The sequence below is a fragment of the Camelina sativa genome, chromosome 14 (assembly GCF_030686135.1).
Source record: "Camelina sativa cultivar CO46 ecotype springtype chromosome 14, ASM3068613v1".
In the NCBI taxonomy this organism is placed as follows: domain Eukaryota; kingdom Viridiplantae; phylum Streptophyta; class Magnoliopsida; order Brassicales; family Brassicaceae; genus Camelina; species Camelina sativa.
Genome location: NC_141893.1, coordinates 15,263,324 through 15,285,280, shown reverse-complemented (window position 1 = coordinate 15,285,280; position 21,957 = coordinate 15,263,324). Strand labels below are relative to the sequence as shown.

The 21,957-nt window shown below is 37.5% G+C and overlaps 3 protein-coding genes, 1 long non-coding RNA gene and 2 pseudogenes across 12 annotated transcripts; 4 read left to right on the top strand and 2 right to left on the bottom strand.

Moving 5' to 3' along the window:
• Window positions 1-13: 13 nt before the first annotated feature.
• LOC104741731 (uncharacterized) lies at window positions 14-1,822 on the top strand. 5 transcript variants are annotated; one of them, XR_760363.3, is made up of 5 exons: window positions 14-316; window positions 668-830; window positions 991-1,125; window positions 1,239-1,289; window positions 1,382-1,822. It is a non-coding gene; the product is annotated as an uncharacterized LOC104741731 (long non-coding RNA). The 5 variants fall into 5 exon arrangements; XR_015579618.1 differs by having other exon boundaries at window positions 109-316; window positions 1,239-1,285; XR_015579621.1 differs by having other exon boundaries at window positions 116-316; window positions 1,224-1,285.
• A 573-nt stretch (window positions 1,823-2,395) lies between these two features.
• On the top strand, window positions 2,396-3,758 carry LOC104741730 (transcription initiation factor TFIID subunit 8-like; annotated as a pseudogene).
• A 307-nt stretch (window positions 3,759-4,065) lies between these two features.
• Window positions 4,066-9,044, top strand: LOC104741728 (bifunctional aspartokinase/homoserine dehydrogenase 1, chloroplastic). The gene is made up of 19 exons (XM_010462640.3): window positions 4,066-4,306; window positions 4,413-4,506; window positions 4,605-4,803; window positions 4,897-5,271; window positions 5,406-5,494; window positions 5,599-5,902; window positions 6,021-6,073; window positions 6,164-6,372; window positions 6,451-6,538; window positions 6,626-6,739; window positions 6,835-6,933; window positions 7,048-7,242; window positions 7,328-7,410; window positions 7,490-7,715; window positions 7,842-7,987; window positions 8,098-8,233; window positions 8,328-8,411; window positions 8,500-8,592; window positions 8,672-9,044. The coding sequence occupies exons 3-19, from the start codon at window positions 4,608-4,610 to the stop codon at window positions 8,915-8,917; spliced, it is 2,736 nt and encodes a 911-aa protein (XP_010460942.1). The 5' UTR covers window positions 4,066-4,306; window positions 4,413-4,506; window positions 4,605-4,607; the 3' UTR covers window positions 8,918-9,044.
• Window positions 9,045-9,049: 5 nt separating this feature from the next.
• LOC104741729 (phosphoribosylglycinamide formyltransferase, chloroplastic) lies at window positions 9,050-10,743 on the bottom strand. Its single transcript, XM_010462641.3, has 5 exons — window positions 10,275-10,743; window positions 10,040-10,154; window positions 9,762-9,938; window positions 9,549-9,675; window positions 9,050-9,460 (listed from the first exon to the last, which is right to left on the bottom strand). Exons 1-5 carry the CDS (start codon window positions 10,627-10,629, stop codon window positions 9,347-9,349), a joined length of 888 nt encoding a protein of 295 aa, XP_010460943.1. The 5' UTR covers window positions 10,630-10,743; the 3' UTR covers window positions 9,050-9,346.
• A 128-nt stretch (window positions 10,744-10,871) lies between these two features.
• LOC104741725 (uncharacterized) lies at window positions 10,872-12,341 on the top strand. 5 transcript variants are annotated; one of them, XM_087483556.1, is made up of 5 exons: window positions 10,872-11,015; window positions 11,525-11,650; window positions 11,768-11,833; window positions 11,952-12,029; window positions 12,102-12,341. In XM_087483556.1, the coding sequence occupies exons 1-5, from the start codon at window positions 11,011-11,013 to the stop codon at window positions 12,196-12,198; spliced, it is 372 nt and encodes a 123-aa protein (XP_087339682.1). In that variant the 5' UTR covers window positions 10,872-11,010; the 3' UTR covers window positions 12,199-12,341. The 5 variants fall into 5 exon arrangements, with proteins under 5 accessions (XP_087339682.1, XP_010460933.1, XP_087339683.1 ...); XM_010462631.3 differs by having other exon boundaries at window positions 10,880-11,015; window positions 11,765-11,833; XM_087483557.1 differs by lacking the exon at window positions 10,872-11,015 and adding an exon at window positions 11,340-11,382 and having other exon boundaries at window positions 11,765-11,833.
• Window positions 12,342-18,461: 6,120 nt separating this feature from the next.
• Window positions 18,462-20,737, bottom strand: LOC147928248 (uncharacterized; annotated as a pseudogene).
• Window positions 20,738-21,957: the final 1,220 nt, after the last annotated feature.

Sequence of the window (21,957 nt, the reverse complement as noted above, 5' to 3'; positions counted from 1 at the left end):
GGTTCATAGGAGAGTTTTTAATGTATTTGGGCAAAAAAATAAATCAGAACAAAAGAAAAAATCTAAGATCTCCTTTTATATAGTATACTCGAACGTGGGTTAAGAGGCGCTACGTGTCAGCTGTCTGTTGGGCGAACAGAAAATACAAAATGAAAAAACAATTGGGGGTGATTGATTTTATTCTTTTTCCTCTCTCTCTTTCTCTCGCGATTGTATCTCCGAAACTAGAAAACAAATTGGAATCAGAAGATTCAAGGTTTGGAATCGAAGGACCAATTGCTTCAGAGGAAAAGATTGAAGAAATTGGAATCACATGGTACGTTTCTTAGATTTAGTACAATTGTTTTATGATTAGGGTTCTTAGATTTTGGATCGCAAATTAGGGTTATTTGATGTTAGTTGGAAAATTAGGGATTTTGGTGTCCATATTATCTGGTATGATCCATTTCTTTTGATATTGATAGTGACGAATTCTTAATCTCTGTATATGTTTGGTTAGCAGTGTAAGAGGATAAGTGTGAGTTGTGAATTCAGAAATTTCTAAAACAAAGAGTCTCTCCGTATCTCTTTGCATCAGTAGATCTTTTCTTTTATTGTCTCTTTGTTTTGTTATTCTTCTCCTTATTAATTAACGAATCTCTGATTTTCGTTTCTTCGTCTCTTGTAGGTTGTTTGTGGAAGCGATTTTTATTATCTGATTTGAATCTGAGCATCCCTCCCTCGGCTTCTGCATTTTCCACTCGTTTTCTCTACTTTGCTTCTTCGATTAGAGAGGAGAAGGAAACATAACTTTTAGGCATAGAAGCAAGCATTTTGACAACTAAATCAAAGTTAGTTTTGCCTTCTCCTAATGCTCTCATTTGATTTGCTACAGCTTGGATCCTGTCAAAATATGCTTTGATCTTTTCTCCTTCTTTCATTTTCAGATTTTCAAACTCTCTTTTTAAAGATTAAAGTTTAACAGTTTTGACTTTTTCATTACCTTGGTAGGATTGCTCCAAGATTTTCCAGCCTTGATGTGCTTAAGTTGCAGAGAGGACTTTATCAAAGATGATGTCTGCTACAACATGCTGAATGAGTTGAAGTGCAGCAATGTCTTTGGTTTTAAGAGCCTTCCAGTTTCCAGTATTTTTTCCCTTTTTCTTTGGTTTTGAGTTTTATGTAGGTTCGGCTTGTTACTGCATCTTTGACAGCATCCCAGAGATCTTTTTTAATGAGTGTAGTTTTCATTCTTGCAGACCAGAACTTGTAACTTAGGCAAAGACTGCAAGAAGTTGAGATGATTGCATGTTCATCACCATCTCTCTTGTTTTCTTTTCTGGTTTTTTCTTTGGTAACTTTTGTTCTGACTTTCACTTTTTCTTGTTTCTTGCTTTAACAGGCAAAGGCTCCTAGGATCAAGTTGAGCTCTGATACCATGTTGAACTCTTGCTCCTAATTTCTCAAGCATTGTGTAGCCTCCATTGTCTGCCAATATGGCTGCAATGGTTCTCATGTCTACAAATTTCGACGACTCCAAGGATTTGGATACAACGATCGAAAAAGTTTCTAAATGTTCTACAACTTTCATTCAAGTCTACCGTGACTATGGAGGGGGAGAGAGAGATAGATGTACATGATTTTAGAGAGGATTCTTGCCTTGTGTAGAAAGGAAAAATAAAAAAAACAGAACAGAGCAGCTTCATACTTGTTTTTTGAAATAGGAATGGATAAGTTCTTAGCTTTGGTTTATGTACAGTTGTTACTGCGATATATGAAACATAGAGACAACTGAAACAACTGATTGGTCTTTTTTTTCAACTTTTAATTCCTATTTGTCTAATCTCACGAGTCTTTTTGCCTTTTCTAGTTTTCTTCTATATCTCTTCATCACAATCTTCTCTTTTCACCTATGTAACATATCCATCAAAAGTTAAATCATGACTCTTATTTAGTATTCTCTCTCTAGTCTCTACTACTATATCAAGTTTGAGTTTCATATTTACTATCACTGTCTTTAACAAGTTTGAGTTTCATATTTACTATCAAATTTAAAAAAAACAGTTTTTTCAAAAATAAGAGACCCAAAATTAGAATTTATTATTGGAGGAAAAAAATTTAACTAAGAGATCATGAATTCTTATTTACAAAACAATACACAGTTAATTCTAAAAAAAATTCAAATAGTATATAACCCCCCCCCCCCCCCCCACCCCCACCGTTAATCTTGCTCTTATGATGGTCTTAGTTCTTAGGCCTTCCTGAATAAGGTTTGGTCTATTGATTTTTTTAATGCTATATTTTGTAATATCTATATTTGTAATGATCCAAATCCTAGATCGGATGATATAATAATCTTCAAAGTTCGATAGGTTATATGACCGAACAAACAAGGGTCTCATTCACGGTTCGGTGGGTTCAACCGGCAGATCGGTTTACAGTTTTCATAAATCAATGTAAACCTTTAGATTGATATTTGCGATGTAATGAGATCTTGGCTTCGTGGCTTGTACGTGCTGATTATTTAATCCAATAAGCAATGCGACGCCGGTTCGAACCCCACGATTTAGGGTTCTTTTTAATAAATCCAATCTTTACAAACTCCAATACGCCTCCTTGTTTCTCGATCCTCTCAAAAATCTCCACCCTACCAATGAAGCGACGCCGTAACTCTAAACTCAAACTCGAAGAACCCTCCGACCAATCACCGACAACCACGGCGGATTTCACCTTCACTCTCACCAGAATCGCCGTCAGTCAAATCTGCCAATCTATCGGATACAAAGCCACCGATTCATCCGCTCTCAACACTCTGACCGTAACCACAACCAAATTCTTACAATCCCTCGCCGGACTCGCGTCGTCGTTCTCAAACGCCGCTAATCGTACGGAGTCGAACCTCTTCGACATCGTCAACGGTCTCCAAGACATCGCTCTATCTACCTCCGATTGTTTCCCCGGCGGCTCTACCGTTCACGATGTTGAATCACACTGCTTGATCAAATCCGCTGTTCTCCGTAACCTCTCCGATTTCGTCAAGTATGCTCCTGAGATCCCTTTCGCTAAACCGTTACCGAAGCCGGAAAGAGACATCGGATCATCATCGGGAAAAGATTTGGATCACGCGGCGGTGGCGGTGACTCAATCGGTGGAGTATGTTCCAGCTTGGCTTCCGCCTTTCCCTGACGCTAGTCTCTACTCCGATCGGTGTACTAAAGATGGATCTGATCACTTGTGGGAATACTCTGATTCCGTTATTGATCGTGAAAATTTGAAATCTGAGAGTTGTAGAGGTAAAAAAGGCGGAGGAAGATTACCACAGAGGAGAGCGAGAGTGAGATTCAAAATGGGACGAAGATTTGAGAGGTGGCACCGGGATAATGACGGTGAATCTGGCCGTGATATTGAGGTGAAGAAGAATATATTCACAGTGCCGGCGAGTGGCCGATTTAAGTATATACACTAGTGACTGGTTTGAAAAAAGAAAAACAAAACCATGAGGTTTAAGATGGATTCGAACCGTAGACGCTTGAGGACCCGTGCATTTTTGCTAATTGGTATTATACCGCACGAGCTGCATCTCTGAAAGTTTTAGCATGCCCAGTGTTATATTTTTATACACTATTGATATTTTGGTTACTTTATTTCTTTCTATGAGATTTTTTTTTTTTTGAATATTCAGACGTATAAAAATAGTGGAATTATACATTTCATTCCAATAGTTTTTTTCGTTTTGCCAAAATTGAAAGACTATATAATAAAGGGAAATTATTGAACCAGCCCGGTTTTAAATGAACTTTTTAAGTTGATCTTTTACCCGATGTTAACTTGTTTAGTCATTGGAACCAGCACACAAAGTGAACAACGGATTGGTCGCACAAATAGGTGTTTTGTTCATGAATATGATGTGAAGTGTGGTTCTTTTGGAAACTAGATTGAGAACATTGACTAGATTAGTTTTTTCTAAAAACCGATTTGGGGAAAAAACTATGTACAATTGTTTGTTTCATTTTTCTTTGTTGCCTAGGAAACTTTCTATAGTGTAACTTTTTTTTGTTATATAATAATAATAATGCAAACTACACAGGTTGGTGGGTTTAAAAATGTATATGAAATGCAGAAATGTCATGTGTTTTTCCTTTTCACCAAATTTAATGTATAAAGCTTTTGTTTAAGCTACTTGACGACTCTAGTGTGGTTTGTATAGACACATTTTATGCAGTCTTTTTTCTAACATCCATTTTCACAAACACCCAAATTAATCTCCACCGTCCATGTTTTAAAGAAGTCATACAACACGTACACGTGTTGCCCATCGAGTTTTGAGGTACACTGTTTCATTACCCCCACTATGATTCATATATATGCACAGCAAAAACAAGTCGCCTTCCTTCTCAAAATTTACTGAAATTGCCACTGTTTTTGTTTTCGAGTTTGTTGGTTCTCCGATCTCGGCGGTGTCTTCTTCTCCTCCGGTGGATATTCTCGTTTTGTTTAAACCTCCGGTAGTTTTTGACTGAGCTTACGGTATGATTCTGCTTCTTCATTTTATTTGTCGTTTGTATGGAGTGAGTATTCCACTTGTTTTTGACTTTAGAAATCGGAATTTTTGAAAATTTCTACAGGAAATGCCGGTGGTTTCTCTGGCTAAGGTTGTTTCTTCTCCGGCGGTGGCCGGAGATTTCTCCGCTCGCGTTCCGTTCGTGTATGGGAGACGACTCGCGTCGAATCGTGTTTCTTTCGAGAAATTGAGGCGCCGGAATTGTATGGGTCACTGCGTAAGAAGCGAATTGAAGAGTCCTCGTGTCTTAGGTTCCGTCACAGGTTTGAAACTCCGACGTTGATTTTGCATGTTAATCTGAGAAGATTTGTGATTGTTTGTGTTGATGGTGATTTGTATTTTTTCTTTTTGAATAGATTTAGCGTTGGATAATTCTGTGGAGAATGGTCACCTTCCCAAAGGAGATTCGTGGGCTGTACACAAATTTGGAGGAACTTGTGTGGGAAACTCAGAGAGGATTAAAGATGTTGCTGATGTTGTAGTTAAGGATGCCTCTGAGAGGAAGTTGGTGGTTGTGTCAGCGATGGCTAAAGTCACTGATATGATGTATGATCTCATTCATAGAGCTCAGTCTCGGGATGATTCCTACCTGTCTGCTTTGGCTGCTGTTCTTGAAAAGCACCGAGCAACGGCTGTTGACTTGCTTGATGGAGATGAACTCGCGAGTTTCTTGGCTCGGTTAAATGATGATATAAACAATCTCAAAGCAATGCTTCGTGCCATTTACATAGGTACTGGTTTCGTTTTCTCTTTGTCAATGCTAATTACATATTGTTAGGAGGAGGTATTATGTAGTTGAACTGGATTTGGTTTATGTTCTTCTGAAATCTTATTCCTCCTGTTACGACCTCTTCTATCTCTGCAGCTGGTCATGCGACAGAATCTTTCTCAGACTTCGTTGTGGGTCATGGAGAGTTGTGGTCTGCTCAGATGTTAGCTGCTGTTGTGAGAAAGGTATACAAGTCTTAGATGTTGTGCTGCGAGGAAATTCTAATTAAGAAGAATATGTTTTTCTGGACTTTTACCATTCTTACATGCTTGTGTGCATTTCTTTTTAGAGTGGATTGGACTGCACCTGGATGGATGCAAGGGATGTGCTTGTTGTTATTCCGACGAGCTCTAATCAAGTCGATCCTGACTTTGTGGAATCAGAAAAGAGACTGGAAAAGTGGTTTTCCCTGAACTCAGCAAGGATTATTATAGCAACTGGCTTCATAGCCAGTACACCACAGAACATTCCAACGACTCTCAAGAGAGATGGTAGTGACTTCTCTGCAGCTATAATGGGTGCTCTGTTTAGATCTCACCAACTCACAATCTGGACAGATGTTGATGGTGTGTACAGTGCAGATCCAAGGAAAGGTATGTGCAAGCATACATTTAATTTCCGTATAGCTAGGAGTAGTTATTGAGCCATGACAGGCGTGTGTTCCTCATTATGTTTGTCTATTGTTATGCTAATGAATATGTTTCGATGCAGTTAGTGAAGCTGTTGTACTGAAGACTCTTTCTTACCAAGAAGCTTGGGAAATGGTAAATTTCGAACCTCTTGCACTTGTTTAAATTCCTAGCTTTCCAGAATCTTTGTTTACACCTAACATTAATGTTGATATGCCTGCGCAGTCTTACTTTGGGGCAAACGTTTTACATCCGCGGACCATTATTCCAGTGATGAAATATGACATCCCAATTGTGATAAGGAACATTTTCAACCTCTCTGCCCCTGGAACAATGATATGTCGGCAGACTGAAGATGAGGATGGATATAAATTAGACGCTCCTGTCAAAGGATTTGCAACGATTGACAATTTGGCTCTTGTAAATGTAGAAGGGTGAGCTGATGGTGGATATTGTATTACATACTCGCTGATTATTTTATTTCTTATACGAACTTTGCATTCTTTTTATAGAACTGGAATGGCTGGTGTTCCTGGTACTGCCAGTGCCATTTTTGCTGCTGTCAAGGAAGTTGGAGCTAATGTGATTATGATCTCACAGGTCATCTAGTTCAACTTTCTGATTTCTTCCATTGGTTATGTCTTCCCTTTTCAATTGCAGGTTCTTAATTAATGTACGTAAATCCAGGCTAGTAGCGAGCACTCTGTATGCTTTGCTGTACCTGAGAAGGAAGTGAAAGCTGTTTCTGAAGCATTGAATTCCCGATTTCGTCAAGCTTTGGCTGGTGGCCGCCTTTCCCAGGTATCTCTCTTGTTCTTTATAGGATATCAACTATATTATTGTTAAGGCATCGGCTTTTTTTCCCAACCTATGGTTTAATTGTTTTTTTTTTTTAGATTGAAATCATCCCAAATTGTAGCATATTAGCAGCAGTTGGCCAGAAAATGGCAAGCACTCCTGGTGTTTCTGCCACTTTTTTCAACGCGTTAGCAAAGGTAAGCAAGTGTAGTGTTTGCCAAGAAAATCGAATGACGGTTCTATCGTTCATTTCATATCCTTTTTGTGCTAAGAAGCTCTGCTGATACATTGCCATTCCTAAATAACTGTAGGCCAATATCAACATCCGTGCTATAGCTCAAGGTTGCTCCGAATTCAATATTACAGTAGTTGTCAAGCGTGAAGATTGCATTAGGGCACTAAGAGCTGTGCACTCAAGATTTTACCTTTCGAGAACCACTTTGGCTGTGGGGATCATAGGACCAGGACTAATTGGTGGAACCTTACTTGATCAGATTAGAGATCAGGTGAGTATCTGATCTGTATATGTGAGATTATAGTTATATACGGACCAAGGTTCAAACTGAATCATCTTTAAATTTATTTTCACAGGCTGCAGTGCTCAAAGAAGAGTTCAAAATTGACTTGCGTGTTATAGGGATCACTGGCTCAAGTAAAATGTTGATGAGTGAATCGTAAGTCAACAAACTTGATTCAATACTTGTAGGTGAACCGCATTACTGCTGTAATCCTTACACAATCATCATCTTTTAGGGGAATTGACTTATCAAGATGGAGAGAACTTATGAAAGAAGAGGGAGAAACAGCTAACATGGAGAAGTTCACCCAATATGTGAAGGGAAATCATTTCATTCCAAACTCTGTTATGGTTGATTGTACGGCCGATGCTGGTGTCGCTAGCTGTTACTACGACTGGTTGCTACGAGGAATTCATGTGGTCACTCCGAACAAAAAGGCTAACTCAGGACCACTTGATCAGGTTAAGAGTTCGATATTTGTTTTAGTGAATGTTGAATAGGAAGCTACAAAATCTGTTCTTGTTGAGGTTCCGTGATTCCATGAACATAGAGACTAGTTGGTAACACTTTCCTGTTTGTAAATGCAGTATCTAAAGATTAGAGATCTTCAAAGAAAATCGTACACACATTACTTCTATGAAGCAACCGTTGGAGCTGGTCTTCCAATTATCAGCACTTTACGTGGTCTTCTCGAAACAGGGGATAAAATACTGCGGATTGAAGGCATTTTCAGGTATCTCCTGTTCAGCTTGGTAACCACAACAATTTGTTCAGATAACAAAAGAATGAGCTGGCTTTGCATCTTCACACACACTAATATTTTCTTTTGATGCCTTGCTGCAGTGGTACTTTAAGCTACCTTTTCAACAATTTTGTCGGCACCAGAAGCTTCAGTGATGTTGTAGCAGAAGCAAAGCAGGCAGGTTTCACAGAGCCAGATCCACGAGATGATCTATCTGGAACAGATGTTGCCAGAAAAGTACGGTTTTTTTCTGTCATCAAATTGGGTTTTTGGCAGCTTGTGTTCGATCATTTAATGATTTTGAACCTTCTCGTAACTGCTTCTTATGCAGGTGACAATTCTTGCCAGAGAATCAGGCTTAAGATTGGATCTTGACGGCCTCCCAGTCCAGAATCTTGTGCCAAAGCCTCTACAAGTAAGTCTCTGTATACAATATTAATTCTCATCGTCAACAAAGATAATCCTTTTGACACTTCAGTATTCTATTCCAATGTTCATCACAGGCTTGTGCATCAGCAGAAGAGTTCATGGAGAAGCTACCTCAGTTTGATGAAGAATTGTCAAAACAAAGACAAGAGGCTGAAGCAGTAGGAGAAGTAAGTAGTGCCTCTAAGCAAATTTATGTTAAAAACCGAATGCACAGCCTCGAAAAGAACTCATTTGCTGTGTTTATAGGTCTTGAGATATGTAGGAGTTGTAGACGCGGTAGAGAAAAAGGGAACAGTAGAGTTGAAACGGTACAAGAAAGATCATCCGTTTGCTCAGCTCTCGGGTGCTGACAACATCATCGCTTTCACAACCAAACGGTACAAAGAACAGCCTCTGATTGTTCGCGGACCTGGTGCTGGTGCTCAAGTCACAGCAGGTGGAATATTCAGTGACATTCTTCGCCTTGCATTCTATCTCGGGGCTCCATCTTAACCCAATATTTCTTCTAGGAACAAATCTAGTTGATCAAAACCCTGTTTCTACATTTTAGAATCTGTAATATGGATTTCAGAGATTTTGATTCTTCTTATAGATGAAATAAAACTTTATGGTAACAAAACACTCTAGGAAAAAAAAAATTGAATAAAGCTTTCGGTAAATTACACAATACAATCAGTCTCTTGGCTTTTAGTTTCATCTCCTTCCATATTTTTTTTTTGACGATCAGTTTCATCTCCTTCCATATAATTATGACAAAACTGAAACAAAACTTAAGTTTCAGAAACATTTCTCAATCTATACTCTGGGCAAAAACTTCTTCTACAGCCTGAAGACTATATATAACCTAAGGTTGAAACACCTTAGATATGAAAATGGAACTAATCTGAGATCCAATGCGGTTGAACTTCATTTGTCAATGATCTAATAATACTCATCAGAGTTGCCTTTGCTTTGAATGAGAGGAACACCGTCTTCTCTCCATTTTATACGTTCTTCGCAGATTGCAGCCACTACCTCAACATAGAGTTTGTGTTCCTAAACCAAAAATAGCAAAAAAGAAAACCAATGAAATTATCTGAATTGTGAAATGTAATATTCAAAAGTATTATTTAGTAGTAAGTACCTCACGAAGAACCCTTTTGGCCAATTCCTCTGGTGTGTCATTAGCATTCACGCGGACTGCACTTTGAGCAAGTATACGCCCTGAGTCGTACTCTTCATCGACAAAGTGAATTGTCGGACCTGAATACCTACATAATAAAACCCGTTTCATGTTTTCTTGCACATAAGAAAAAGAAAGAAACTACACATTGTGTGAGTGAGTATGCGACTTCACCTAGCTCCAGATGCTAGAACAGCTTTATGAACTCTCTCACCATAAAGGCCTTTGCCTCCAAAAGCCGGAAGAAGCGCAGGATGGATATTTAGAATCCGTTTAGGAAAAGCTTGCACCAGCTCAACCGGTATAAGTTTCAAATATCCAGCTAGAAGAACAAAGTCTACACCATATTCCCTGTCCATTAAACCAATGTTAAAGAGACATATCTAGAAAAAAAAGTGGTAACACCCATTGACTAAAGAAAGAGAGAGAGAGAGAGAGAGAGGTCGAGCAACCTAAGAACATCAACGAGCTCTGTAGAAGAGAGTCCATCAGATGGTTCTCGTCTCCCTTTTGGGAATACTAAAACAGGAATGCCATTACTTCTTGCATACTCAGCACCTCCACAATCTAAGATTGATATACATACAAACAATTACTCAAAATCAACACACTGATAGCAAGCAGTTCTTGTCTGATTCGTTAACCCAAAGAGTGACATAGAGAAGCTCCGAAGAAGAAAGGTAATACCTTTATTGTTAGTGACCAACAAAACAACATCCCCGTGAACAGAACCAACACTGCATCCCTCATGAATCTTCTTGAAATTGGAACCACCTCCGGAAACAAACACAGCAAGCTTCTTCCTTTTTATTATTATGACTCCATCTCTTCTCGAGACATCATCAACCTCTGCTACGATTGGAGCAGCTTTTACAAGTGGTTGTCCGATCCTCATCGCAGATCGGGTTAAGGGAGTTGGGAAAGAGAAGGAGAGAGCATTCCGGGAAGGAGGCGCCAACAACGAAGGAGCAATCGAGTTGTCGCGATTCTGAACCGGCGGCGGAAAGTAGAGTTGACTCGAGAACAATACCCGTGATTCCATTTGAAATCCCGACGGAGGTTTGTTTAATCGGGAGGTTTTGTTGTCGGAACGAGTGACGGAGACTGTGTTTGGTCTTCTCTGCCTCTTTAAGTCTTAACCCTTTACAAATTGATTTTATTTACCGACCCAACCACATATTAATCGGGTCGCTCCACCCGAACCAATAAATAATCGGATCCACCCAATTTTTTTTAATTTAATTATGAAAATTTATAAGGTAACAAACATTAACATATATATATGTATATATCAATCTTCGGTTCACTGCCCATCTCTAGTAGTAGGTTTAGGGTTTTGGAGACGCTTCAATATTATTGCTTTGCTGCTGCAAATACATCTTTGCTTGATAAATCTTCTCCTCCAACGGCTCCATCGACAAACATGAAGTACCTCTTTGCTACAAATGCCCCTTCGCTTGATTTTTTTTTTTTAATTTTATTTTATTGTTGTTTAACTAATTATCGTCGAGCTCGATGCGTGATTCTGCAGCAACGTGTGTTTGTTTTCATGATATGTATATTCATCATTTATGTATTCTTGATTACTTAATGCTAGGAATTATATAGATAATCTAGAGATTTATTAAGAGTATTATACAACACGTACATGTGGTCGGTTACGTCGGTATTTGAGTTTCTGTGTGCTGTATTTAGGAAAGCCTAAGTTTTTCTCTATCCTATATATATATAACCTCTAAGCCTGGACCCTTTATGCTTATTAATTTTGTCTACGCTGATGAATTTGAGATCAAAGGTTTTATCTTCTTGTGAATACTTGTATGAATTGCTTCTACTTTGGTTTATGGAGTGAAGTTTATTTATTTATTTATTATATAATTAATTCATTTTTTTAAATTTTCCAAATCTATTGTGTCGTGATGATGATATTCTTACAGGAAGATAAGAACAAGAACAAGAAGGGCTATGAGAGCTGGGCGCAAGTTTAACAGGCATCAGATTTATGGGTTTTGTTTTGACAACTGGAGTGACACTCTTCGTCGAATGGAATGGAAGAAACCATAGTAAGGCTATAATTAAAAAAAAGAACATATAAATTTGCTTCAATATCTACTGCTTTTAGTTTCTGTTTATAGACATTGTTGTTGATGAGTCGTCTCTTTGTTTTGATTATGCAGCAGTTGTTCGCCTGCGCTGATGTACTGTTGTAGACCACCGGCAGAAAATAATTGGAAGATTCCAAAACGGTAATTAAGGCTATGAAAAAAAATATTTATTCTTCAACTTCTTTGTTCTTTTTCTTAAATATCTTATGAAATAATATTCGTGCTGATGAGTCTCTCTCTGTGGTTGATGATTATGCAGGCTTATTCCTTGTAAGGAGCCTTGTAATTTCTGTGAGTGTGCTGGACTACAGCGAAATAGATCCAAGGAGCCAAAAAAGTACATATAAATTTCCTTACATATTTTTAAAAATTTGTAGACATTTGGTGTTGATATTGTTTGATTATGTAGAGGTATTGAGGCTACGTTTGCTACAACAGTGAATAAAGGAAAATGGATTCTTTCTAATCCCCATTTTGGGTGGCGATGGTGGCAGTCAGTACAATGAGGAGGGTGTAAGTTGTGGGAATAATCCATTTGTAACCATTTATATTAAAACATAGATTAGTTTTCTGTCATCTTATTTTGTTTATGTTGTATGTTTTACTTTCAAAAAAAAAAGAGTAACGAATAATATGTTGTAACGAATCACTACAAGAAAACATATAATTACCGACTATAAAATCAGTCATTATACAGTCGCAAACTACCTAGTAGCGACTGATTGGCGACTGACGTCTGTAGTCGCTAAACAGAGCGTCGCTAAATAGTCGGCACGGAGCTACTATTTGGTGTCCAATAGTTTTGGTCGTTGTTCCCTCGCCAAACAGTCGCTAAAAGTGGAGACAAAATTGCACTGCTTTAGCGACTGATTTGGTTACTCATTTGCGACTGTTTTGGTCACTGATTTATGTACGTTTTGGTGACTGTTTTACGACTGTTTAATTATCAATTTATCAGATTTTTTTTTTTTAAATCCAGTAAAATTGAATTATTTGATTTTGTAATACCAAAACTGATTATGAAAACTATAACTAAAACATAACAAACATGAAACTAAACAAAGACACAAGTTTCAACATACTTAAGTTCTAGAAAACATCCAAACAACCATTCATAAGTTCTACAAGCAGTTTCAAAATACATAAGTACAACCATTACAAAAGTTTTAAAGGTCATGAGGGAAGGAGGGATAGTGAAGGAACCTAACTTTGAACATCAGCAGGGTCGGGGTCATTGGTTTGAGACTCGAGGAAGGCGACATAGTTTGGGTTAGTTTTGAGGAAGCTCACCAAGCGTTTGATCTCTGCTTGTTGCTCAGATGCAACCCGTAAAGCCTCAACTGCAACCCTTGAAGCCTCAGCTTCACGCTCTGCTTGTAGAGCTGCTTGTTGCTCTATTTTGCGGTTAGCTTCTTCAAGTTGTTGTTGCAGGCTTGTGAAAGAAGAAGAGCTTACAGGGAACTTCCGCTTCCCGTTGATGTAACTCCCTAGGCTTCCAACTCTAAAGTATGTTCCTCTATCGCTTATGAAAGTAGACTGCATAACAAAACAGAGAGAAAAATTTAACATAATTACTTAACAATGAAAAACTTAATAGCTTATTAGAAAGAAGCAAATTACCTGAAGAAAGAGCTCATCATCCTCCTCGTGAGATAGCTCTGATCGACGTGAAGTACCATCAGAAGACTCTTCATTATCCAGAGCAGCCAACTTAGCTTTCCTTTTTTTCTTATATGCCTCATGAACTACTTGTGCTTTCTTATCGACAAAAGTACCATCCTTTTTGGTATGGGTCCTGAAGAAAACTTCAGGAATAGTTGGCGGTCTTCCCAATTCTACTTCCTGAAATGGTAGACAATGAAAAGGTGAGGAACCATCCTGTTTTAACTTATTAAACAATGAAAAGGTAAAGAAGTAACTCACCATCTCTTGTTCGATTTGTAAGTAAGACTTCGGCCCTCATACATGCTTGTGAGGACCAAGACCATTATGGTCAGACATTCGAGCTGCTGAAGTGGTTGCACTCTTTGATCTGCTGCCTTGGAAACCATGTCTTTCATACGGCGTTGACAAATGGTGTAGAACTTTTCTTGAACCACACCGGTAAGTGAGGGATCCCAGGTGTGTGTTTTCTACAAAAGAAGAAGTCAAATTGAAAGGAGTAGAAGTTTACCGCGAATTCCAAGAAGTTTTCTTCTCTTCTTTGATTAGAAACACAACCCCAACTATAATATGGCCCATCAAACTTGTTTGTAAACACTTTTATAATTTTTCGGGTAAGTTTTGACTTGTCCTTACCAAACCTTCAAACACAAACAAATCGGAAGTAAAAATCCTAAAAAGTTAGATTATGACCCGCGGTGTACCGCGGGGTAAGTTTTTTTTTAATTATTAATACATATTTTAATACTAATTTTGCTAATATACTTTTTTGTTAATTTTAGTGATTTAATATATAAACCGTGGTATACCGCACAATTTTTGTTTACTACAATATTAATTAAATCAGTTTGATTCGACATATTTTATATTGGTGTTGTTAAAACATTAAAATGAGGATTTAACCCGTATTGAAATATCATATTACAGATAGTTTATTTTTTAGTATTATTAATTTAATCTTGTAATGTTATATAACATGTCATGTAATATAACTTGTTTGTGTAATTTTGAAGATTTAATATGTTTAAATATTTAAAATTTTAAACTTTTTATTAAGTTTAGATGTTTAAGTTATAGATTATAAACTTTTTAAAATTTTATAATTTACTATATACAATAAATTTACTATATATGCATGTTGAAAAAACACTTTTTGTATTAATTGAGTAATATATGTTTGTTTTCAAAAATTCAAATCACAATCTATGCAGAAAAAATACACTTTTTTATTCATTTTATGTATTATATGATGAATCACTACATTTAAATTTTAAAATCAAAAAGAGATGATAGCAGAATAACTTTTTTTTAATCTGAAATAAATCTTCTAAATATCTGTATTAATTATAGAACATTATATATATGGATATTTAAAATATTTTAATTGTGTTTGGTTATAAGGATAGTAGAGAAAGTTAACTAAACTTGTTTGGATATGAATATAAGCATTAAATAGCATTCAATGTAAAAACTTTCCAAAAAATATTTTTGAGCAAAAACTGCTGCAAAATACTAGTATAGATATAATCAAACACAAACGGTTCGAAACACAAACAAGCCTAAAAATTCTAATAATTCCAATCAAAATTCTAATCAATCTAATCAAACAAAAACACAAGATGTTCCAACTAAGAAATAACTCACCAAGTGGTCCCAGGCTCTAAACTGGGAGAGAGGACGGTAGCATACAAGTCACGGCCTAGCTGGACAAGCATGTCATGTAAAGCAGCAAGTACATCAGCTGGGATATTTGATTGCCTTAAACCGTAATCCTCAGAATCAGCTCCTTCTTCTTCTTCCTCATGTGAGTTTTGCGCTTGAGAACTATGATGCGATGCAGATGCTATTCGAGGTTGAGTAGAGGGTTGAGGATGATTTGAGACTGGTTGAGTAGACTGTCGAGGTTGACTTGAGACTTGAGGAGACCTTCGAGGATGATTCGTGACTGAAGGATGAGGAGACTCTCGAATTTGACTTGAGAATTCTGGTGGATTCGTCACAGAAGCGAGAGGTTGAGGAAAAGAACGCCTGCTTGGAGTTACGTTGGAAGGGGATGCTCCAGAAAAGGATGTCTGCTTGGAGTTCTGGAATAGATTTGTCGGAGGTGGATAGTCCCTGTAAGAAGGTGTAGGTCTCACTGGAGGCTGGAGGATTGGGACAGGAATTCCCTGAGAATCAGTGTCCGGTAAGTGAGGGTTCGCAGGCGTGAGGTCATACTTGCTGGGAAGACTAGCGGGTCTTCGATTCGCCGTTTGTGAGATTCGATTTGAGGGGTTTCTTCTTCCTCCTCCTCTTTTCTTTACTCCAGCAATCAAAATCGAGAAATGAGAAGATTAGGGGTTTCTCGATTAAGAAGAGAAATGAGAAGATTAGGGGTTTCTCGATTAAGAAGAGAAATGAGAAGATTAAGGGTTTCTCGATTAAGAAGATAAATGAGGGTTTGTCGATTGAGAAGAGAAATGAGGAGATTAGGGTTTGTCGATTAACGAGAGAAATAAGAGATTAGGGGCTGCAGTTTGTCGAATGAGAAGAGAAATAAGGGATTAGGGTTTGATCGGGGAAGAAGATGAATGAGAGATTTGGGTTTTCGCCGTTTTATTACGGTGCAAATTTGGTTTAAGGCCCAAATTAAACAAAATAGTCGCTAAAGAGCAGCTCTTTAGTCGCAAAATTTGGCGACTGTCAAATTGGTCTCCAAAGTAGTTGCAAATTGGCGACTACACTGCGACATTATGCATCAGTCTCGAATTAGCGGCTATTTGGCGACTGTTTTATTTTAGAAGTCAATGAGTAGCAAAACAATCGCAATGTAGTCGCTAAATTTAGCGATTCTGTTTTAAGTCGCATCTTGCAGTCGGCAATTCCATGTTTTCTTGTAGTGAATTATATTTTATTTATGTTGTATCTTATTTTGTTCAAAAAAAAGAGAAAGAATGGCATGAGCTTCTTGAAGATGGTTCTCATGGTAATGGTTCTGATATAAAAGCAGAGGTCCATCTTTTTTTTTTGAGATGTAGATTGAGAAGATCTATATTAGAAAGAGTTTCGTGTTTTTTCTTTAGAGATGAGGAGGACCGAGAAGATCCTCAAGGTTGAATACCTCAGTATCACACCACACGCTATTAAAAAAGTCTTCTTCCTCTTGGTTCTGCACATTGAGATTCTCCTCATCACCACCAATGCCTTCCTCTTCATCATTCTACAAAGTCAGAAAACATTCATAATCAGGTAATCAGGAAACATTCATAATCATCAAACATAATCATCAAGCATATCACCTCTTGGTAATTTTCAAAATTTAATCTCATTCCATGATGTTTTCCAAAATTCATGTGACTATTAACTTGATGAATATAAACTATGTAATAAAAAAACTTCTCTTATTGAATGATAAATAGGAACATTGAATTATCTATACAAGTGTTACCTTGAATTATCTCACCGCCACACAATTATGTATGCGCAACTCTTGTATATTACATTTTTCCAAAACTATAAATCAAAAATATTTCATATAATTGTTAATATTTTCAATCACTACTTTTTAAATTTTATTATTATTGCTATTGAAAAAGTGTTACAAAACATATAAAATTATTTTTTATGGAATAAGGAAAATAAATAAATTTATATGTTGGATAATGTGTTTTAAGAATTTTGGTGATCATTAATTCGATTGAGAATTTTCCGATTGCTTCTATAACTGATTGTAGAAAAGGTAGATAATTGTAGTTTTAAAAAATGCATTAATTCATTGTTTCTCATACATATAGATATAGTGTCTCTAACAATCTTCTTATTAATTTGAGTTGATATTCTAATAGTATACTAGGTTTACGATCCTTTTGGTTATCGTCATTTTGTTACCTAATTCCCTTCATTTTAAAATAACAATGATGTCCATAAATTATATGTATCTCGTTAATATTAGACAACGCATTTGACCTTTTGGTAATTTTTTCTTATATGTATTGAAGTAATGTATCAAAAGCCTATCATATTAATTTACACATGGCATATTTTCAGGATTAAATCGAAGCAATACTAAAAAAACTACACATTTGATTTTTTGAGACTTTAGTGATCTAATTAAAAATTATCGTTCAATAATTAAAAATTTAATTGCTAAGTTTTTTAAGAAAATGATTTTTCTAAAATTTACACATAAACTAGAAAGAAATAAACCACTTATCTTTAATTATTTATAATTTAAAAAGTGCTAAACGCTAAGCTGACAACAATCTAGATAAGTGTGAGTGAGGACTGAAGAGTGCCAAGTCTTTTTGGTTTTAACGCTTTGACCGAACCCGATCAATTTCACAATTTTCTTCTATACAATCACAAATCTCGGTTTATCACTAAACCAAACCGGTTTAACGCATCATTCCTCTCCACAACGATTTAACCAGAGAGAGGTATATAAACGAAGAAGTCAGTCTTTCTTCTTTCATTTGTTTACAACTTCAAAAGAAGTCAGCCAGAGATTTCCGTGACTGGGCCGCCGATTTCCTTTCCACCGTCGACGATCAGTTCGGTATCCCTCTCTCCGCCGCCTTTTTCTTCCCAAGCGATTTCGACTCCGCCAACGTCTCCTCCTCATCCTCCACCGGCGGTAATGCTAATAACCCGCTTCGTCTCTCCGTCGCTTACCACATCGTACCTCAACGTCTCTCGTTCAGTGATCTCCGTCTCTTGAAACCACTCTCTCGTCTCCTCACTCTTCATCGTAAGTCAACGAACTTGATTCAGTACTTGTAGGTAATGTGACTTTAAAACCAATTTATAAATAGAACTTGTTTTGACAATAAACCAAAAAACTTGACAACAAAACAAAATAAATTCATAGGTTCTACTTTGGTCATTGCCCTTGTGAGAAAACAAAACAAAAAACAAGTTGGAACACTCAAACCATGATGCAAATCTACCAAGTCCTTCTCCTTGTGATCTTTCTCCTTGTGATCTTTGCGGTTGTGGCCCTTGCGGTTATGGTCCGTGCGGTTGTGGTCCTTGCGGTTGTAGTCTTTAGCACGTGTGCTCTTGACGCGTGTGCTCTTAAGACGTGTGCTCTTGATCCTTGTGAAAAATGTGCTCTTGATCCTTGTGGTACTTAAAAAGATTGAGATCCAACCGGTACTTGATGAGGTTGAGATCTTTGTTGTCCTTCATGAGCTCCTTCTCCTTGTGGTACTTGAGAAGGTTGAGATACTTGTGGTACTTGATGAGCTTGTGATCCTTGTGGTTGCGGTACCTAATTCAAGTGTATGTCAAAAAAAAAACTTGTAAACTATGCTAAAAACTTGACAAAATAAACATATATTTGTAAAATAAAAACCTGATATTTTCGTGGTTTTCCTATTGGTCTCTTTGGCACACTAACGGCAGTGGGATTTTTGCAAGCTTGCTTGTTGTGGCCTTCTTGATGACAGTTAGAGCATGTCATGATCCTTTTTTTCCCTTGTCATCTTCTTGGTATTTGAAGAAGACGAAGATTCATTTCTTCCTTTCCTCCGATCATGGTTAGAAGGCCTTCCAGGATTTCCTCTTCTTCATGGTGGTGGCAATACATGCAACCTATTCAATCTAGGCCACAATGACATCCCTTGCATAGGCCTAATACCATCACGGTATGTCTCTCGCCACCTTTTCTTTGTGTAGTAGTCAGAGACATAATCCTCAACCTTCTCTTTTTTCCCTATTATCACACTTGCCGCATGAGAACATGGGATTCCAACCATTTGCCACTTCCTGCATCCACAAGTTCTTGCATCTATATCAACACTATAACCTACACCACTCTCCCATACCTCATGCATGCTGTTTCTGGCCATATATCTCTTGCAATATTGGGCTCCAGCAATTGCTTTTTCAATCTCTGCATGAGCTCTTTTTGTGAACCGTGTCTTCAATCTATCAGCTATGATAAACTTCTTTGGATTTCTGACCATGCACTGTCTTCTTATGTCCTCAAGCAAATCCAGCAAAGGCTTTCTCTTGGCTTGTCTAATAGTCCTATTGAATGACTCACTGAGATTGTTAAGATTGTCATTGCAGCAAGTACCAATCTTGAAAAAATCTCTTGACCAGGTTTTTGGATTTGTAAGTTGTAGAGTGGTGTATGCTTGAGGATTATACTACTTGAGTTCTGCCATATTTTCATTGAAATGCCCTGTGGTGTAGCTCTGTGCTATCCTCCAAAAAATGCGTTGTAGTTCTTGGTCGTGGCTGTCTCGCTTCCAATTATCCATTATGTGTTTTGCACATTGTCGATGTTCAGCCTGTGGAAGGATGTTACTGATTGCTTTAACTAAACCCTGCAAAAAAATCAAATTAACACAAGTGTAAGTCTCGTATTGTAACCCGAGACAACCAGAAAAAAAAAGAAATATGGGATACATACCGATTGTTTATCCAAAATGAGAGCTAGAGGTGTCATTGTAACCAGCCCCAAACTTACTGAGAGATGTCTCAAAAACCAGTCTCAGTTATCATTGTTTTCTATTTCTACAACTGCCCAAGCAAGAGGCACAATCCTATTGTCCCCATCTCTTCCAACTGCAGCTAGAACATGCCCTTTTATATCCCATTTTAAAAAAGCTCCATCTATACCTATGATAGGTCTACAAGTTTTTTTCCATGTATCCTTTTGAGCTTTAAAACAGATATACAACCGAAAAAACCTTTGTTTGCTTCCAATTACCGGCCCAGGAACTGTCTCAATCTCAAATTCTGAGCCTTTGTTCTGATTCAATACCTCTGCTTGATAATCCCATATTCTTGCAAAATGTGAATCATGACTAGCTTTTCTTGCACTCATCACTTTGGTCTTGGCCTTTGCACACTGATTTGGATTTACTTCTAAGTTATACTCCCACTTAATCTCAGCAGCCATCTCGTATTTTATAAGCTTTGGATTTATCCTCAGCCTTTCCTCAAACAAAAATGCTACAGAAGACCTCTTCAACATTTTTGAATACCCTGACCTAACACATATATGCTCATTCACACATAAACTCTAATTTACATCTTATGCTTCCTCTTCTCATATGAGCAATACACTCTCCAAGGACACTTAACACCATCCTCATCAACATAGCAACACTTTGCACCAACCAAGAAAGCAGTAGACCGATAGAGTTTAATATCGTACCTTGTCTTCAAAGAGTACATCAACACGGCAAGCTTGAAGTCTTCGGGAGAGTTGTATGTTTTCTCCACCGCTAGCAAAGTCTCTGGATCAGACCAATCTTTAGGAGCTGCCTCGTCTTTGTCTTCTTCTTCGATCTCATCTTCGTCGTCCGACGACAAAGGATCGGGTATCTTCTCGTCGTCCCATATATCATCACCACTGTCAGAATTGGAACCAGCTTCCTCTGTTCTAACCATCTCTGGGAATCATCTTCAATGTTTCAGTTAGCAACTTCTTCAATAGCCGCTTCTTCGACGTTAGCTTCTTCAACTCCACCATCTACTGCATCATCAACATCATTGCAATCCTCATTTCCATACACGGCGCAGTCATCTTCATTGTCATGCTCCATAGCAGGCTTCCCTTCGTCATCTTCATCACTTCCATCACTTCTTTTTTTTTATGTTTTCGACGCCGACCTGAAGCTCCACCTTTACCTCTCTATCCTTTAGTTCCAACAACAGATTCAGATATACATACAACCGGTTCACTACCTCCATCTCCGACATTAGAAACTGCAACGTCTTTGCGGTGGAGGTGGAGCTCCATCTTCAACTCGAGCCACTTCATCTAATGGGTTTCGATCAAACACAATTAGACTCAGTGATTCATCTTCTGGTGGTGGTGGAGTTCCAACAAACAATATCACACCTTTATTTCTCACTTTCGGCATTTGGGACTGAGAAATCGATTGGAAAAAATCGCGATTTAGGGTTTGAGGAGAATTAGGGATTGGGGATTTCGATTTCGAGATTTTTGTTCCTAATTTTGTTTTGTTTTCTTGGGTTCAAACAGTGTCGTTTTGAGACTAATGGAGAGGGATTAACGATCCCTTAACGCCGACTGATTGCTCCGTTTAGGGATTTAACGACATGTCCAATTTTTCGTGGTCAACAAAATTTGATGATTTAAACGGTAAGTCAACAGAAGTTCATGTTTAAAATGGCCTCCCACAAAGTTGGTGATTAAAATGGCCACAATTTGAAAGTTCGTAATTTTAATGACATTTTTTCTTATAGAAAATATGATGACAAAAAACTAATTTATGTTTAATATAATTGGTTACAAATGGATTTCCTCACAACTTACACCCTCATTGTACTGACTGCCACCATCGATGGCCAAAATGGGGATTAGAAAGAATCCATTTTCCTTTATTCACTGGTCGTTTAGCATCAATACCTTAGAGATAGCATAGTTAGGCCCTTTAGCATCAATACCTCTGCATAATCAAAGATTGAGACTTATCAACACCAAATATCTACAAATTAAATATATATATATATATATATATATATATATATATATATTGAATTGAAATCTAAAGGTTTTGTTAGAATCCCAAAATTTGAACGCCTTGACACATTTCAAAAACTAAGTTATACGCATCAAGTTCTAGAATCTTCAGAGTAGAATT

Bases quoted from the DNA above. Each gene is read 5' to 3' on its own strand.
- LOC104741728 (XM_010462640.3), top strand. From the start codon at position 4,608: ATGCCGGTGGTTTCTCTGGCTAAGGTTGTTTCTTCTCCGGCGGTGGCC. The intron at 6,373-6,450 runs GTGAGCTGATGG...TTCTTTTTATAG, and splicing joins GCTCTTGTAAATGTAGAAGG to AACTGGAATGGCTGGTGTTC. The intron at 7,411-7,489 runs GTAAGTCAACAA...ATCATCTTTTAG, and splicing joins AAAATGTTGATGAGTGAATC to GGGAATTGACTTATCAAGAT.
- LOC104741725 (XM_010462630.3), top strand. From the start codon at position 11,365: ATGAATTTGAGATCAAAGGTTTTATCTTCTTGTGAATACTT. The intron at 11,834-11,951 runs GTAATTAAGGCT...ATGATTATGCAG, and splicing joins AATTGGAAGATTCCAAAACG to GCTTATTCCTTGTAAGGAGC. The intron at 12,030-12,101 runs GTACATATAAAT...TTGATTATGTAG, and splicing joins AGATCCAAGGAGCCAAAAAA to AGGTATTGAGGCTACGTTTG.
- LOC104741729 (XM_010462641.3), bottom strand. From the start codon at position 10,629: ATGGAATCACGGGTATTGTTCTCGAGTCAACTCTACTTTCCGCCGCCG. The intron at 9,939-10,039 runs GTTGCTCGACCT...TTTAATGGACAG, and splicing joins GAGCTCGTTGATGTTCTTAG to GGAATATGGTGTAGACTTTG. The intron at 9,676-9,761 runs GTGAAGTCGCAT...TTTATTATGTAG, and splicing joins GTTCTAGCATCTGGAGCTAG to GTATTCAGGTCCGACAATTC.